Source organism: Bidens hawaiensis, unplaced genomic scaffold (assembly GCF_021521415.1).
Source record: "Bidens hawaiensis isolate Kalapana, Puna unplaced genomic scaffold, B.hawaiensis_p1.1 tig00015937_1, whole genome shotgun sequence".
In the NCBI taxonomy this organism is placed as follows: domain Eukaryota; kingdom Viridiplantae; phylum Streptophyta; class Magnoliopsida; order Asterales; family Asteraceae; genus Bidens; species Bidens hawaiensis.
Window position 1 is genome coordinate 1 of NW_027492436.1, and position 16,776 is coordinate 16,776.

General features: G+C 33.6%; 1 protein-coding gene across 1 annotated transcript; it reads right to left on the reverse strand.

The window, feature by feature from the left end:
- Window positions 1-3,141: 3,141 nt before the first annotated feature.
- Window positions 3,142-16,480, reverse strand: LOC143550194 (putative receptor-like protein kinase At2g23200). Its single transcript, XM_077040889.1, has 5 exons — window positions 16,344-16,480; window positions 4,255-5,009; window positions 4,114-4,181; window positions 3,781-3,859; window positions 3,142-3,698 (listed from the first exon to the last, which is right to left on the reverse strand). Exons 1-5 carry the CDS (start codon window positions 16,478-16,480, stop codon window positions 3,142-3,144), a joined length of 1,596 nt encoding a protein of 531 aa, XP_076897004.1.
- Window positions 16,481-16,776: the final 296 nt, after the last annotated feature.

Genomic DNA, 16,776 nt, shown 5'->3' on the forward strand with positions numbered 1-16,776 from the left:
AATATTATTATATAAGGGCCATTATAATCATTTATATTATAATAGATCAAAATATTAAATGTACCTTATTATATATTAGTTTGGTAATTGTTGATGAGCCATATTACCTATAATTAACTAATAAAGGATTTCCCCTTGGGTGTATATATAGAGAGATAAATATTAACATCATAACCTAATCACACACACATAACAATTTTGTGTGCCTCCTCTCTCCTAAACCGGGTTCCTCTCAAAGAACCCTAACACCATCCTTAACTATACATCCTAAAGGGGAACTCGATCAAGCTGACAACTATGTCGTCTACATCCATACTCTGCTGCGATTACTACTCTCCATGCAGTAACAGGTTCATATGTTTAATATTTATCATGTTTACTATTACTTACATGAAGAACTGATCAACACAGTTTACAATCGTTTTCGGTTCGGATTGAAACCAGTTTCTTGACCAGGTTATGATTAGTTTGGTTCGGGTTTGATCGGTTTCGGTTCGGTTAATGCTTTTGGTGGAGAAAGTTACAAACCGGTTCCGAACCTACAGTTTCAATCGGTTCCAAACCCAGTTTTTACATAATCAGTTTCAAAATGGTTATGTTTTAGTTCAATTTTCAGGTCAGCACGGTTAACTATTTTATTTTCACACGTCTACATCAAATCGCAAAGCGATTAAGACATCCGGCCCCGCTTGAACCCTTCGTAAATGCTAGAGCTAAATCAAATTAATATATTAAATTAATAAAAATAATATATAAAATTCCTGCGTAACTAAATCTTGATTTCAGATCCAAAATACGAAACTTGCCGCTAAACTAATTACGATAAATTACGGCGCGATTAAACACTCACACAATTATTATTATTATTATTATTATTATTATTATTATTATCCACACAATTAGCAGCTACGGTCCTGTTTTCTTTTCGTGAAGTTAATTTAATTTAAACCCCTATTTTACTTATTTTAGGGTTACGGTTTTGACTCCTTAAGCTTTTTTAACGGCAACATCGTTCATACGTCTATCACCACGTCCATGTGTACTGAACCGAACCATGAACCACCGATCTACGGTCAGGATGAACCAAAGCAGCTCGCTTTAAGAACCAAACCGATCTACTAGTTACATTTTGTCTTTTATAGTATTTTAACTTAACTAAACAACTTGGAAAAGTTGTAGTTCATTTTGTTTTTGAGATATGCACGAAGAATAAAATATAAACGTGACGGGTCAAATTTGTAACTTAAATAAAATGCCTATCTAATGACATCAAAAGTGTGTAACATGTTTATGTTATTAAACAAATTTAGTGCGCTTAGTAAATTTTGTCGCATTATTATTTTTGGCATTAGTTTGTGATTACCGAATTCTTTTGGTTTAATAGAACGTATGTAAATGTTTATTGTTGATGGAAAATTTGGTATTGGGTAATTTAGAAGTATTTAGACGTTTAAGCAGAATGATAGTAAAATTACCATAAGAAATTAAAAGTCCTAAAGTCACAGTAAACTATATATGGTTAAAGGTTTTAGAGTTGTAGGAAGAATTTAAACGTTATAAAATAATAGAAAATTTAAAATATATAGATTAGCTTTATTCACAATCTAACCCAACTTTTTAATAAAAAACTAATTTCTCTCTTTTACACCAACACAACCCAACCTAACTTAACTTTTCACTTTTGATCACAACCCAACCTAAACTAATATTTTATTATCGTATGATTTATTATTATTTTATTTCGTTAAAACATTATAATAATTACTTCATTTCAACTCTACTAAACTATTTATAAATTTGAATCAAAAATAAAATTTTCTTAACTCTTAGGAAAACAAATATATTTTTTTTAAAGAACTCTGATTTTGATAAAAATGCATATGGAATGTTAAAAAAGAAAATCTAAACAAGATCATATTTTTATATTCCTTTAAAAATGTAAAATATAATAAACTAATAAACAATGTGAAAAGAACAAAGTAAAGAAAAAAAAAAACCCAATACTCGTATGGCACTTGTTATTCAAATGGGTTGCAAGCTAGGTGTGATATTGGGACGAAATGGGGGGGGGGGGGGGGAATGACTATTTGTTGCCTAGTGTGTGTTTGTGTTTATATATATATATATATATATATATATATATATATATATATATATATGCGTGTGTGTGTGTATATATGTATATATGTATGTATATGGCTACAACACCGTTACACTCCTAAAACAAAAATCAATAATTTGCTGACTGGACGCCACATGACGTAAGTCATCCCATTTTGTATCAACAATAAAAAATTAATTTTCTTTGTTGTTTTTTATGACACGGCAACCCACCTCAAATAAGGTTGCCATGTCGTCATAGAAGTCCTTGAATTTTATAATATTTAAATTATATTTCTTTTAAGGTTTATTGGATTTAATAATCCATATCGAATTATATTGGCCGATAATAATCCCTATTCATATTATCGTTACTGACGGTCCCAAATTTAATAAAGTTGCCCCCCTCCCAATGGTCCCCGTTAAAAAGAAATTAACGACGTTATACTTTTTTCCGAATTTCAAACTAATGTTTAAGGGCTTTTGATCCAAAGGAGGATGCAAATCGACTGATGTAAAACTTAGCTCGAAACGGTGATCCAAACGGCTTGATTTTTGTTAATAGTAAGTTTGAACACTCTAATTGAAGCATTATTTCGTCGTTTTGGAGCTCTAATTAAATAAAATTGAAGCTCGAAACGGAGATCCAAACGGCAAGACTCGATTTGAAGATTTAGTGGCCCGATTTGGAAAAGAATTGCATGAGTAACCTAATTCAAACACTTTTAAAACTTAGTTACTATTTTATGACGTTTTTCCTTTATAATTGGTGGTATAACAAGTCACCGTAAATAACTTTTTATGATGACCTAATTGAAATTAATGGTTTATAGTTATGCATTTAACGGAACATCTGAAACTTGAAACACCATTGCTTTCTTAAGTGCCACTAAAACTTCTTTTATGGAAGGTCGTTTTTCTTTTTCATGATCTAAGCATTGGTAGGCAATCTTTTGAAATGTAGTCAATGATTCCGGCATGATCTTTTCTCTTATTTGCATGAACACCACCTCCTCATGTTTTCCTTCTTCAAATTTGTTTCTAATGAACTCCGGGTAGATGGTGACCCTCTTGTTTGTTTATTTCAAGTGTTGATCTATCGCATAAAATCTCAAATAAAACCACACCAAATGAATATATATCAGATTCTATGGTGAGAAATCCTGATTTTCCATAAAGTGGGTCCAAGTATCCATGAGTACCACATGCATGATCGATGGTATAGTCACTATCCTTAGTTATTGAACTTATTAAGGAAAGCCCAAAATCAGCAAGTTTGGCTTTCCAGTCATGGTTTAGTAAAATGTTAGCAGTTTTGATGTCCCTATGTATCACCTTGGCTTGTCTTCCCGCTCCTCCATGAAAGAAATCTAAAGCGCTTGCAACATCAATGCATATATTAAGTCGTTTTATCCATGTAAGAGAAACGTCATTCAAATACCTATCAAGACTTCCTCTCGATGCGTGCTCATAAACAATGATTTTTTCATCCTTTTCATCACAGTAGCCTACAAGGCCAATGACGTTCTCGTGCTTATACTCCAAAAGAATGTGAAGTTCACTCAAGAATTGTTGTTCCCCTTGACCAAGCCTTGAATCTAAACGCTTTGCAACAATGGTTTTAAATCTGTCGCCCTTGTTGAAGATTTCCTTTAAAAACTTTCACAAATCCTCCTTCACCAATGTAATTAGCATTATGGAAGTTTTGTGTGGCCCGCTTTATGTCTTCTAGTGAAATTTTGGGGTTGTCCTTGTTTTTCTGTGAACCATGAAACATATTACAATAAATTGTTACAACTCAAATTGATGATTCAAATGGTGTTTGAGAAAATAAGTTACAAAAATTAATGAATTCTAATAGAAAAAAAAAGCCAGTGAAAATACATTTTACTAGTGGGAGCCTAAAAGTTGGTGACAATATTGGTGATAAGGTGCCTTGTTTAGTTTTAAATATGGTGATGGAAATTGGTACATGAGAAGTATAAAACTTATAATTTAGAAATACTGACTTACTTGAAAGGATAAAGCTTTCTCAAGTTCCTTAACAACTACGTTTATTGATGGACGTTGGTCTTGAGTTTCTGTCACACTGATTTGCAATTTCAATATATGTGTTCAAGGAATCTTTGTTGGGTCCTCCATTAAGAAAAAAACTGTTTTCAGCACGTTCTTCTTTTATTATAGCATCTATCATGTCGTCTGGTGTTTCCGTACTAAAGCTTCGTCTTGCCACGGATGTCAACCCTTTGTCACCATTGTTAAGGTAAATTGGATCATAGGCCATCCTCCCACAGAGAATTTCAAACAACACTACTCCAAAACTATACACATCTGATTCTCTTTTTAACCTACAAGTCGTTTTATATTCTGGATCTATATAGTAGTCAGTTCCAACAATTGTATTGAGATGTAGAAGTTCCCTGTGTTGATTTGGAGGGAGGTATAACGAGAGCCCAAAGTCAACAATCTTTGCCCCATGATTCTCGTCCAACCCAATGTAGTTGCTCTTTATATCCCGATTTATTATTATCTTTTTGTCTTCCATCTCAAAATGAAGGTAGTTCAATGCGTGAGCAACATCAATGCATATTTTCAAACGTTTTTCCCATGTCAAAATTCGCTTTTTATTGATGTTTTCCAAATAATCACTAAGAAATCCATTAGAAACATTTTCAATGACAAGGATCATCTCGGAACCTTCCACACAAAATCCAAGTAGTCTGACTATGTTGCGATGCTTAACACTATTAAGCATTTCGAAATCTGTACAAAACACTTTTTCTCCTTGCCCATCTTTTCTAGGAAGGATGCGCTTTATAACTACAATGGTGTGCCTCTCGGGTAGTTCGCCTTCATTCTTCCCTTCCTTAGAGGCAAGATTTTCTTTATCAAAATGATCAAGTCTTGCTCTGTACAAAGTATAGTATCCAGTGACCCCAATTTCATACGCATTTGAAAAACTTTTGGTGGCCAATTTTATATCACTGAGATGAATCTTTTAAGTGTTCCAAGTTCTTTCCCTACAAATATATGACAAGTTTTAAAAGGGAGTTGTAATATATACTTTTTACTAGAATGAGAAGAAATTATGTTATTAATATTTTGTTGACTCCTATAGTAAATGAAGACTGCCATTTCAAAACTATCGCCTGTTAGCTAAGGTTTCAAGTTCAAAATATGCAAGAATGCAAATGGCTAATATAAGAAAAGTTGTGGACTTGTGGCATATCTTGTTACGAGTCGCTGCATTATAATAGTTTGGATGTCTTATGAGCTATATGAGTTATGACTAATATAAGAAGAGCAGCAAGTGTTTTTGTAACGGCAGTTTTCTTTAATACTTGTAGTCTTAGGGACTTTATAGAGTATTTAAAACTACAAATTTTTTGTTTTGTTATTGTTCTTATTTTATTTAATTACTTTATTACATTTTCTTATATAAAGGTGAAGTTTTTTAATATACTTTCATAAAAAAAGGAGCAATTTCATATATACCCTTACAAATATTGAAAATATTATATATACCCATGCAAAACTAAAAATATCATATATGTCCTTACAAAGTTATTAATATATCATATATACCCAATTCATTAAAAAATTTAAAAAATGACCATATTACTCTAGTTTGATTAGATCCGATATAAGGTTTTACAGTGCAGACCATTCGATGCAATAAAACTTCAAATGGTTTGCAATATTGAAGAAGTGACGAGAGACGATTTGGTCGTCGTTAAAGACGAGAAACGTCAATTAAAATTAAAATAATAACTTAGGGTATAAACACATTATGTAATAGAAATGGGTAAAATGATATATCCATTAAAATAGGCATATGTGAAAGTTAAATTTTTTTAAAAATTCCGGTAAAATGGTCTTTTATTAAATTATTATTAATTAATAGCGGTATATATGATACTGTAATTGTGTTTATAAGGGCATATATATGATATTTTAGTTACTTTGTAAGGGTACATATGATATTTTAAGTTTTGCTTGGGTATATATTATTTTTTTAATTAGTTGAATATTATTTTTAATTATGCTATATTTATGTTTTTAATTTAAAAATAATTAGTTAATTTGATCAAAAGGAAAACTAAAATAAAATTGTTGAATGATGGATTGGGATGATTTAGGGATGGTTTCAGGGGTTTATGAATAGATTGGGATCATTGTGGGATCGAATGATGTAACGCTGACGTAGATGAGAAAGAATGAAGAAATGGTTGAATGTTGGATTGGGATGATTTAGGGAGGGTTGCAGGGGTTTAGGAATAGATTGGGATGATTGCGGGATAGAATGATGTGACGCTGGCGTAGATAAGAAATCATGAAGAAATGGTATGTGGGATGACTCCCACCAACCTCGATGCTTAGGGGTGGAAAAGAAATCTGAATGCAGTGGGCAAACCCAAAACTTTTGTGATAGTATTCATGATGGGCTAGATATAGGGTTAGTAAAATATTTATCGTTGGTATGGGACGAGAAAAATATTAGGTATACTCGACCGATTTACATGAAATATGCATACTTGTTTACCGAACAATACACGTGAACATTTTACTTTTATTTTCATTTGTTCTAAGTAAGAGTAATTTTACAATCTCCTAATTTTTTTTCTTTATATTCTAACTAGCTTTAGAACACGTGTGATATACGAGATGCTTAAATGAAATACAATTAAGCTGTAGAAATTAAATGATTAAATTTAAAAAACTATAATTTATCGAATTAAATGGCTTTAAGTTTAAATTATATTTTAAAATATAATATTTATACGAATACGTGATGTATTCTCACGCAGTTTATTCATAATCACGAAGAAGACGCACCTAGTGATTTTATATGTAATGTAATAGCGAATTATAACAAAATATTTCATTGTTGGTGACATAAAAAAAGGACATTATTTTTAAAATTAGCACTAATAAAACACGTTTTTGTATTACAGTTTCGAAAGAGATGGATGAAAACTCCATAGAGGTTAAACGAATATGTGAAAATAAAAATGTTATTCATTCTTATTTTCTTTTTTATCATCTTAGACATATAAATATAGTTAATTGAATTTTACCACATTCATCTTCTACACTATTAAAGTATATATAAATTGATTTAGTATAAAAAATAGATCTGATTTCCTAAATATATAAATATTTTGATTATATTAATACAAATAACCGCTCATTTTTAATCCCTATAATTTATTTAATAAGTTATTTGCTTTAAAGATGGATTGATATGTTTTGATTATATTGTTATAAATATGTTTTCATTAAAAATAGAAAAATAATTTGAACATGAAATTTAGGCTATGATTGAATCTTCAAATGACATGTATTCTTAGTTATTATATTTGATTAGAATATAGGTTGAGGCAGATTTCTTTATATTAAAGCTATATAAAACCAAAATAGTAAAGAACTATTTTTAGAAATCCTAAACCATAACACTGTCATAAATATGTTTTCATTAATAAATATAAGAATAGTTTGAAAGAAAAATTTTGCTAGGAATGAATCTCCAAGTAACACGTGTCCCCAGTTATTCTATTTTATTAGAATATGTAGAGGTAGATTTCTTTTAGACTAAAGCTATATAAAAACTTAAAATAGTAAGAATTGTATTTAATAATCCTAAAACTAAAATATTTTAGGTAATTAGTTATTTGATTAAATGATGGATTGATATGTTTTAATTACATTGACATTAATCAATTTTCATTAAAAATAGAAGAATAGTTTGTGTGAAAAATTTAGGCTATAAATAAATCTGCTAGTGACATGTGACCCTAATTATTCTAGTATATTATAATAAAGGTAGATGTAGATTTCTTTCAGACTAAAGCTATATAAAAACTAAAGTAGTAAGAACTATATTTAGAAATCATAAATCATAACATTGACATAAATATGTCTTCATTAAAATATAGAAGAATAGTTTGAATCAGAAATTTATGCTAGGAATAATTCTCCAAGTGACATGTATCCCGAGTTATTCTATTTTATTAGAATAGGTAAATGTAGATTTCTTTTAGACTAAAGCTATATCAAAACTAAAATGTCGAGAACTATATTTAGAAATCTTAAAACTGAAATACTTTAGGTGATTAGTTATTTGATTAAATGATAGATTAATATGTTTGGATTATATTGACATAAATATATTTTCTTTAAAAACATAAGAATATTTTGAGCAAGAAATTTAAGTTATAAATGAATATCCAAGTAACATGTGTCCCTAGTTATTATATAATACTAGAATAGGTAGACATAGGTTTCTTTTAGATTAAAGCTAGTAAGAACTGTATTAAGAAATCCTAAATCATAAAATTGACATAAATATGTTTTTATTAAAAAATAGAATAATAGTTTGATCGTAAAAATTAGGCTAGGAATAAATCTTTAAGTGCCATGTATTCCTAACTATTCATTTTAGTTATTAGAATAAGTAAAGGTATATTTTTTTAGACTAAAGCTATATATAAAACTAAAATAGTAAGAACTGTATTTTTAAATTCTAAAACTAAAATAATTTTGGTAATAGTTATATGATTAAATGATTTATTGATATGTTTTGATCACATTAACATAAATATGTTTTCATTAAAAATAGAATACTAGTTTGAGCTGGAAATTTAGGCTAATAATTAATCTTCAAGTGACATTAGTACCTACTTTTCTGTTTTATTAGAATAGGTAGAGGTATATTTCTTTTAAACTAAAGCTGTATAAAAACTAAAATAGTAAGAATTGTATTTAAAAATCCTAAATCATAACATGTAATATTTAACAAACCAACGAGTATAACGATACACACATGTATACTTAATGCCCGACGGGTACATGACCAGGTGTCTATATGACCGATTATAAAATATAGTATGTCACTAAGGTTCGCAATATATACCATGTCCGCCATCCTAATCAGTGCTTGTACAGTTGATATTTTGTTGGAATTTTATTTTTTCGCAGGAACGTTACACATTAAACTATCACTTATTTATCTTTTCCATGATTTTTAGTCGCAATTCATGTAGATGGCAGTATAAATGGGTTGGGTTAGATTAAATTGGGTGTTAGGTTAGCATGCGTATGATAGGATGGATATGAGTAATGATGAATTATTTTGTTTAAAAAAAAGGTTAAGGGGATAACATTTTTCAGTTTTGGTGTTTTTGAGAGAATTTATATCAATTTAGGTAGGTTGATGTTGAGGGCTTGAGGCTTTTCACTTTTGGTTTTTCAGGGTTTGAAACCCAGTTTACTTACTTCTCTGGTGACCCCTATAACCGTGTGTCTGATAATTGAATAACTTAAACCTTGGTTTGAGATGACGAAGTGGATGAAAAAGATCATATCAAACCATCTTAGCCTTGAAGCTAGGGGTGTCAAGCGGGTCAGGTTGGCGGGTCAATAGGTTTCGGGTTGGCGTGTTTTGATTCTTCAACTCTAACCAAACCCATATATTTATTTGTGTCGTGTTGTGTCGACCCATTTAAATTCGTGTCGTGTTTGGGTCAACTCATTCAACGTTCATTTATGAATATGAGTAATAGAAAGTGGCTTAATAATAACATAGACAACCAATTACTCTTATTCATATAAAAAGAGTAAAGTGTCGTTTTCGTCCTTTTGGTTTAACAAATAATGCGAATTTTATCCAAAAGTTTTTTTTCATAGGGACCGTTAACGTTTCCCAATTCTTGCCAATTACATCCAAATCACTAAGCCCTTTAAATTTAATCGTTAAGTTAAGGGTAGACATGTCTTTTCACTCTTTCTTTATTAATACTTATTTTAGTGAACTGCGGTTTTCGTCCTTGTGGTTTGTCCAAAATTGCGGTTTAGTCCTATAATTTCTAGTTTGCAATTTTCGTCCTTGTAGTTTCATTTCACTTGCAATTAAACTCGAACCTCGTTAAGTCTGGTCGTTAATCCATCTGCGTGCCCCTCACGTGACGACCCGTTTTGTCGTTTTTCTTCCATATAAACCTCCATCCTAATTAGCAAGCCCCCTCACGTGAGGGGCTGTGGTGTATTTGGGAAAATGGAAAATAAAAGAAGGAACAATATCGCCCCTCACGTGAAGGGCACACTGATGGGTTTAACGACCAGGCTTAATGAGATTACTGAATTCGGGTTTATTTGCAAGTGAAATGAAACCATAGGGAAAAAATTGCAAATTTGAAACTACTGGACTAAAACCGTAGATGTGGACAAAACATAGGGATGAAAACCGCAGTTCATTGAAATAAGTATTACAAAAAAGAAAGGGTAAAAACACATGTCTACCCATTGACTTAGCGATTAAATTTAACAGGGTTAATGATTTGGATGTAATTGGCAAAAACTGTGAAACGTGGATGGTCTATATACAAAAAATAAACATTTTGAACTATATTCGGATTATTCGTCAAACCATAAGGATGAAAATTACACTTTACTCTAAAAAAATAATAATTAGGATAGATCTAATTGTTTTTTTGTGTATTTATTTCCCAATTAAGAAACTTATGTTCATATATTTTACTCAATATAAGAACAAATGAATGGAAATAATAAGAGAATAGACGGCTATGACTAATAAATAAAAATATTGAAAGTGAAGAGTAGATAAAAATATTTTAAAAAGTAGTTAGTCTAACTTTTAAAAGTTAATAGATATATGAAAAATTATAAATCAAAGTATTTAACTTTAACATTTAACACTTCTTATCTCTAAAATCAAAATATTAAATTCTCTAAAATTCTTAAACGAATTTACTGGTCAACCAACTTTTTAACGGGTTGGTTTCGGGTTGACTTGTTTTTTTAGACGGGTCGGGTTCAGGTTGACCTGTTTTTTAGACGGGCCGGGTTTGAATTGACCTGTTTTTTAGATGGGCCAGGTTCGGGTTAACCTGTTTAAGATAACAAGCCGTGTTAACGACCTAAAACCTATGTTATTTCTGTTGGATTTCGGGTCATGTCAAGAATTGACAACCCTACTTGAAGCTCTCTAAAACCTTAGTTATTTATATAAACCTTATATTTTCCTGGTTTAGTATAAACTTATTAAACAATTATAATGCTTTCTTATAAACAATTTATAATGTCAATTTTTATAGTTTGTCCATGAATTTAATTAACAATTTACTAGCAAGAAACCCATTACATATTATATATTATACATTACTAGAAATTAAAAATATATTTCAGTGCATCAAAACTCTCATTGGCCCATGTGGCGGACCATCATCAGGCCTTGTCAATCTTATGTTTTTATGTTTTTAAATTATATTTCGGTACCGTGTAATCGAACCGACAATTCCCAAGTTTTACAACGTTCACATTTGCGCCAACTCGTTGACCCGTCAACGCTCGGTTTTAACCCGTCTACGTTTTACCAACGCCCGATGACTTCGGTTATGGTTTCAGTATTGACGAATAACCGGCCGAACCATGTCCACCCTATATACTATAGTAAGGGATTTCACGTTTTTCATTCTAGCTTTTTTTTATTAAAAACTAGCGTTATACCCGGCGCGTTGCGCCGGGGCAGGTTAGTAAACCCGAGCAATGGTAAAACACAAGCGTTATCGAACGCAAAGGTTGTCGACGTGAAATCGGTTGGTTTCAGTCACGTGTGTTATTGTACCGTAACTAAAGCCAAAATAAAAACAAAACAAATAATAAAATTTGTGGTGGACCGAGTGGCGTCGGCCGGTCAAACTCGGTTGTTGGTAAAACACCACCGTTGTCAATCTCGGGCTTGAGACGGTGAGTCTACGTAAAATTGGTTGGTTTCTGTTACATTCGTTACGGTATTTGAACTAAAACAAAATCGGAATTCAGTCGGTTTTATATACGTTTGTTACAATACTGGAACTAAAACAAAACAAAATTGACATTCGGTCGGTTTTCGTCACGTTTGTTACGGACCGAAACTAAAACAAACCAAAAAGGACTGATAAATGTTCGGCCGGTTTCGTTACGTGTGTTACGGACCGAAACTAAAACAAACTAAAAAGGACCAATATTGTACTGCAAAGTTGCCTAGTAGGGACTTTGCGGCACGTTTGTTAAAAACCGGAACTAAAACAAACCAAAAAGGACCAATAAGTGTTCGGCCGGTTTTCGTTACGTTTATTACAGGCCGAAACTAAAACAAACTAAAAAGGACCAATAAGGTGCCGCAAAGTTTCCCAGTCAAAACTTTGCGGCACCAAACTTTGTAATTATATTATATAATAATATTGAGTGTGAGAGAAGTAATGTAGAAAAAATAACAAAATTCTCTAAAGAAGAAATAAAGAAAGTGGTGTTTGGATGCAAGCGGGATCTGGTGCTGGGCCCGGATGGATTTAGGGGTGTTTGGGATTGCTTCTTAAAAGTGTTTATGGCTTTTTGGAGAGGCAAAATATTCAAAATGCCCCTCCAAAAGCACCTAAAAGCTCATAAGCACTTTTAAGAAGCAATCCCAAACATGCTCTTAATTTCAAATTCTTAAAGCATTATCGGGATCTTTTTAGGCTGATTTTGTGGCATTTATGGGCTGTTTTCACGAGGAAGGGGTGATCAATAGAGGTTGTGGTTCCTCATTCATTACTTTAATTCAAAAGGTATTGGATCCGGTTAGTTTAAATGAATATCGGCCATTTACTTTAGTTGGTGTTATCAATAAAGTGATTTCTAAGGTGCTAGCCAATCGGGTAAATATGGTTTTATCTTCGGTGATTTTGGAAACATAATCAGCGTTTCTTAAGGGTACAAATATTTTGGATGGCCCGCTAATGAGTTAATGGCATGGGATTCAAAGAATAGCATCAAATCTTTCTTCCTAAAAATTGATTTTGAGAAAGCGTATGACAATGTCAACTAGGAGTTTTTGGTCTCTATGATGGATCATATGGGATTTCCGGTGTTGTGGGGTAAGTAGGTCCGTGGTATCTTATCTTCGGCTAGGTCCTTGGTGTTGGTAAATGGTTCTCCCTCATTCGAATTCCAATGTTCCAAATGAAGAAGACAAGGAGACCCCCTTCCGCCATTTTTGTTCTTAATTGTCATGAAGGCTTGGTCTTACTTGACGAACAAAGAGTGAGAGTCAGGCATCATCAAAGGATTGCAAATTTATGATGGGGGACCACATATATCTCATCTTCTTTACACGGATGATGCTATGTTGATAGGTGGATGGTCTACTTTTAATCTTAAAAATGTGGCAAGAATTTTAAGGTGTTTTCATCTATGCTCGGGCTAAAAATCAACATGCTCAAGTTGAATATTTTTGGATGCAGAGTAAACGGGTCGGAGACAAGTGCCATGGCTAGGGTGTTAGGATGTCACCTCGACGCTACTGCTTTTTTCCCATCTCGGGATCCCGGTGGGTTCTAACATGAATAACATAAATAACTGGAATGGGGTTGTTGAGGTTTTTGAAAAAAAAAGCTTTCCTTGTGGAAAGCTCATTCCTGATCTATCGGGGGCGGCTTACACTTATAAAATCGGTGCTTGAAAGTCTCCCGATTTATTTCTTTCCCCCTTTTAAAGTTCCAAGTAAGGTTGTGGAGACTTTGAAAGGTATCATCAAAACATTTTTGTGTTGGGGGGGGGGGCTCGAATCCCGTTAAGAAGGTTCACTGGGTGGCATGGGATCAAGTGGCTTTACCGAGAGACAGAGGATGGCTTGGTATTTCAAGGTTAAGAGACGTGAATTTGTCTCTTTTAGCCAAATGGGCTCGGAGATTCAAGACGGAAAAAGAGGGGCATTGGAAAAAGTGATTAAGGCTATTCATTGCCAACGACCAGGATGGAATTTGGTTTCGTTCGTTAAATAATAAGTTTATACATATAGATCACCTTAATCATAAGTTTATAACTTTTAGGATCAAGTTTGTAATTAGTTATGTTTGAGGATCAAACGTGCAATATCTGCAAATCACATGGACCAACCATGCAGTTAAGTCTATTTATATAAATTTGAGTGGTACTCGATCCAATCACAAAGACTTATATATTTTTTTAATATTAATCTATATCTAAATAATAATAAATGGAACCCCTTCGCACTTCATCTTCCTCATCACCACCAACAACAATAAGTTTTTCTGGCATTTCTTTACGTCACTGTAAGCAATTGTAAACAGTCAGTGTTCGGCAAAAGATTAAGCTTATGAATCAACGAAGGAGCCGATGACTCAAGCAAAAAAATACAGATCGAAGTATTTTATCGATAGCGAAGAGGCCAAGAAAGAGGGAGGGTTGGTAAGACTGATGAAAAAAGAGGAAACTGACACTATAGTAGACGTGCACAAATCGGGTAATCTGAAAACCCGAAGCCGGTTATTTTTGAATCGGGTACAAACTAGACCAGGTTCTAGTCAAGAACCGGGTAGGAACCGGACTTGACCCGATAGGAGAATATGAGAACCCAGTGGAACCGGGTAGGGTTTAAAACCCGAAAACCGGTTCCACCGGGTTTTCTAATTTTAAAAGGAATATGACTGTTGAGAACCGGTTTTAACTATACAACAAATACACACATACTATAAATAGCTAGGTTGGGTATAGAAGTTGATAAACCACTTTTAAAATTCTAAAACACACTTTAAATCTTAATTACGCTTAAACCGGAAAGCAATGGCAACCAACGAGAATGTTGTTATGGTCATAGACACACCAAGATGCCCCAATGTTTGATTTAATTATGATTTGTGTGTTATGAACGACTCACAGGAGATGGCGTGGTGCAAGTATTGTTCCAAGTTTCTGAAAGCGTGGTCGAACTCCACCCTCCGAAAGCATATCAATAAGTATTTTCGTGAAAAAAAAAGTTGGACGCCAAAAAAGCGAAAGCGGGAGAGTCGTCCGGCTCTACAACTCCAGCACCTATTGCCGGTAACAGAGTTTAATCAGCATAGAGAGCGTGGTTAAAACGACGAACCATGTTTGTTATTTAAGTTTTCATGTTTAATAATGTCTGTAATATGTTTTTTTTATATTTAAATGCTCGTCATTAATGTAATGAAGTGGTTGTTTATTGTTAGATTTAAATAGTTTAATAACAACCGGGTACTTGAAAGACTAATAAAAAATAAAGCATAACTAATAATAAATAAAGCAATACTAATAAAAACTAAAGCATGACTAATAATAAATAAAGCAAGACTAATAAAACAAATAAAATTACTTGAAACTTGAAAGTGGATCGATTGGTTCGTGTTACATATTACAAGACAAACAAATAGAAATTAGAACAAATTAAAATTAAATTTCTTCAAACTCTTCTTCTTAGGCTGTGTTTGTTTTTGCTTCAAACATCTGCAAGAGACATATGTCTGCGGGCGCAGTTTGTTTAAAAAAATAAAAGATTTGAAAACTGCTTTTATGGTCTTAAATAATAAGCTAATATCCATTATCTTCACACTTCTTCAAACTTCTTCACACTTTTTAACATCCTACCAACACTCAATGTTCAACACCACCACCACCACCCACCACCACGACCCCCACCGTCAACCACCCACCACCACCACCGTCGACCACAACCACCGTCCACTACCACCACCCATAGTCCGCCTCCACCACCATCCACCATCACCACCCATCGTCCGCCGCCACCACCACCATCCATCACCGCCACCACCCATCACCACCGTCCACCACCCAACACAACCGTTCCTCACCACCACCACCACTCATTATCCGCCGCCACCACCGTCCACCACCACCCACCATCCGCCACCACCACCGTCGGCCACAACCACTGTCCACTACCATCACCTACCACCACCGCCCGCCACCACCACCATCAACCACCACCCACCACCACCGTCCACCACCCAACACAACCGTTCCTCACCACCACCACCCACTGTTTCGGCCACCATCACCGTCCACTACCACTGTCCACCACTCACCAAAACCGTTCATCACCACCACGCACTGTCCACCACCACCGTTCATCGCCTACCACAAGGTCTACCACCACCCACTTCCATAATTCGTACACCACCACTCACTTCCATAGTTCGTACACCACCACCAATTATTTTAGCAGTTTACAGACGTTAAATGACTTTTATCTACTGTGATATATATGATAGGTAACTAATTTTCAGCTAATGCAGACGATATCCAGTTTATAAAACAAACATTATTATATTTTCAGATTGCAGACCTTCAGACCACATCTTCAGTTGTAGACATGATATCAGATGAAATCAGATTGCAGACAGTTTTTGTCTTCAAAAACAAACAACACTTTAGTCTTCGCCTTCGTCTTCTTCACCACACGATAGCCCGGAAGAAAGCCTTCTTCCACCTCCTCATCATGAATTGGACGTTCAAGCGGTATTTCATCTTCAAAGTTTGCCTTGTGTTGTGTACGATCCATACGTCCAAATGATCCTTAAGGCAAATGAACATCTCTAGAGACTCCGGATTGAGTTTTGTTCTTGGCATCGATAATATCCTTCCACTAAGAGAAAAAATCGATTCCAAAGCTACCGTTGAAGCTTGGATGCTAAGAAAGTCACGAGCCATGGCGGAAAGAATATGAAATTTGTTTTGCTTTCCTTTCCACTAAGCCAAAATATCAAGGTTGTGAATTTCATTGACCGATGCAAATTGAACATAGTTTTCTCCACTATATCGACCAAGTTCACTTGTTTGTGTGTTTCCCCTTTGCCG

Coding starts and splice junctions, on each gene's coding strand:
- LOC143550194 (XM_077040889.1), bottom strand. CDS start 16,480: ATGGATCGTACACAACACAAGGCAAACTTTGAAGATGAAATACCGCTT. Junction 4,182..4,254: donor AGAAGAACGTGCTGAAAACA/GTTTTTTTCTTA, acceptor TCAGTGTGACAG/AAACTCAAGACCAACGTCCA. Junction 3,860..4,113: donor AGAAAGCTTTATCCTTTCAA/GTAAGTCAGTAT, acceptor CATGGTTCACAG/AAAAACAAGGACAACCCCAA.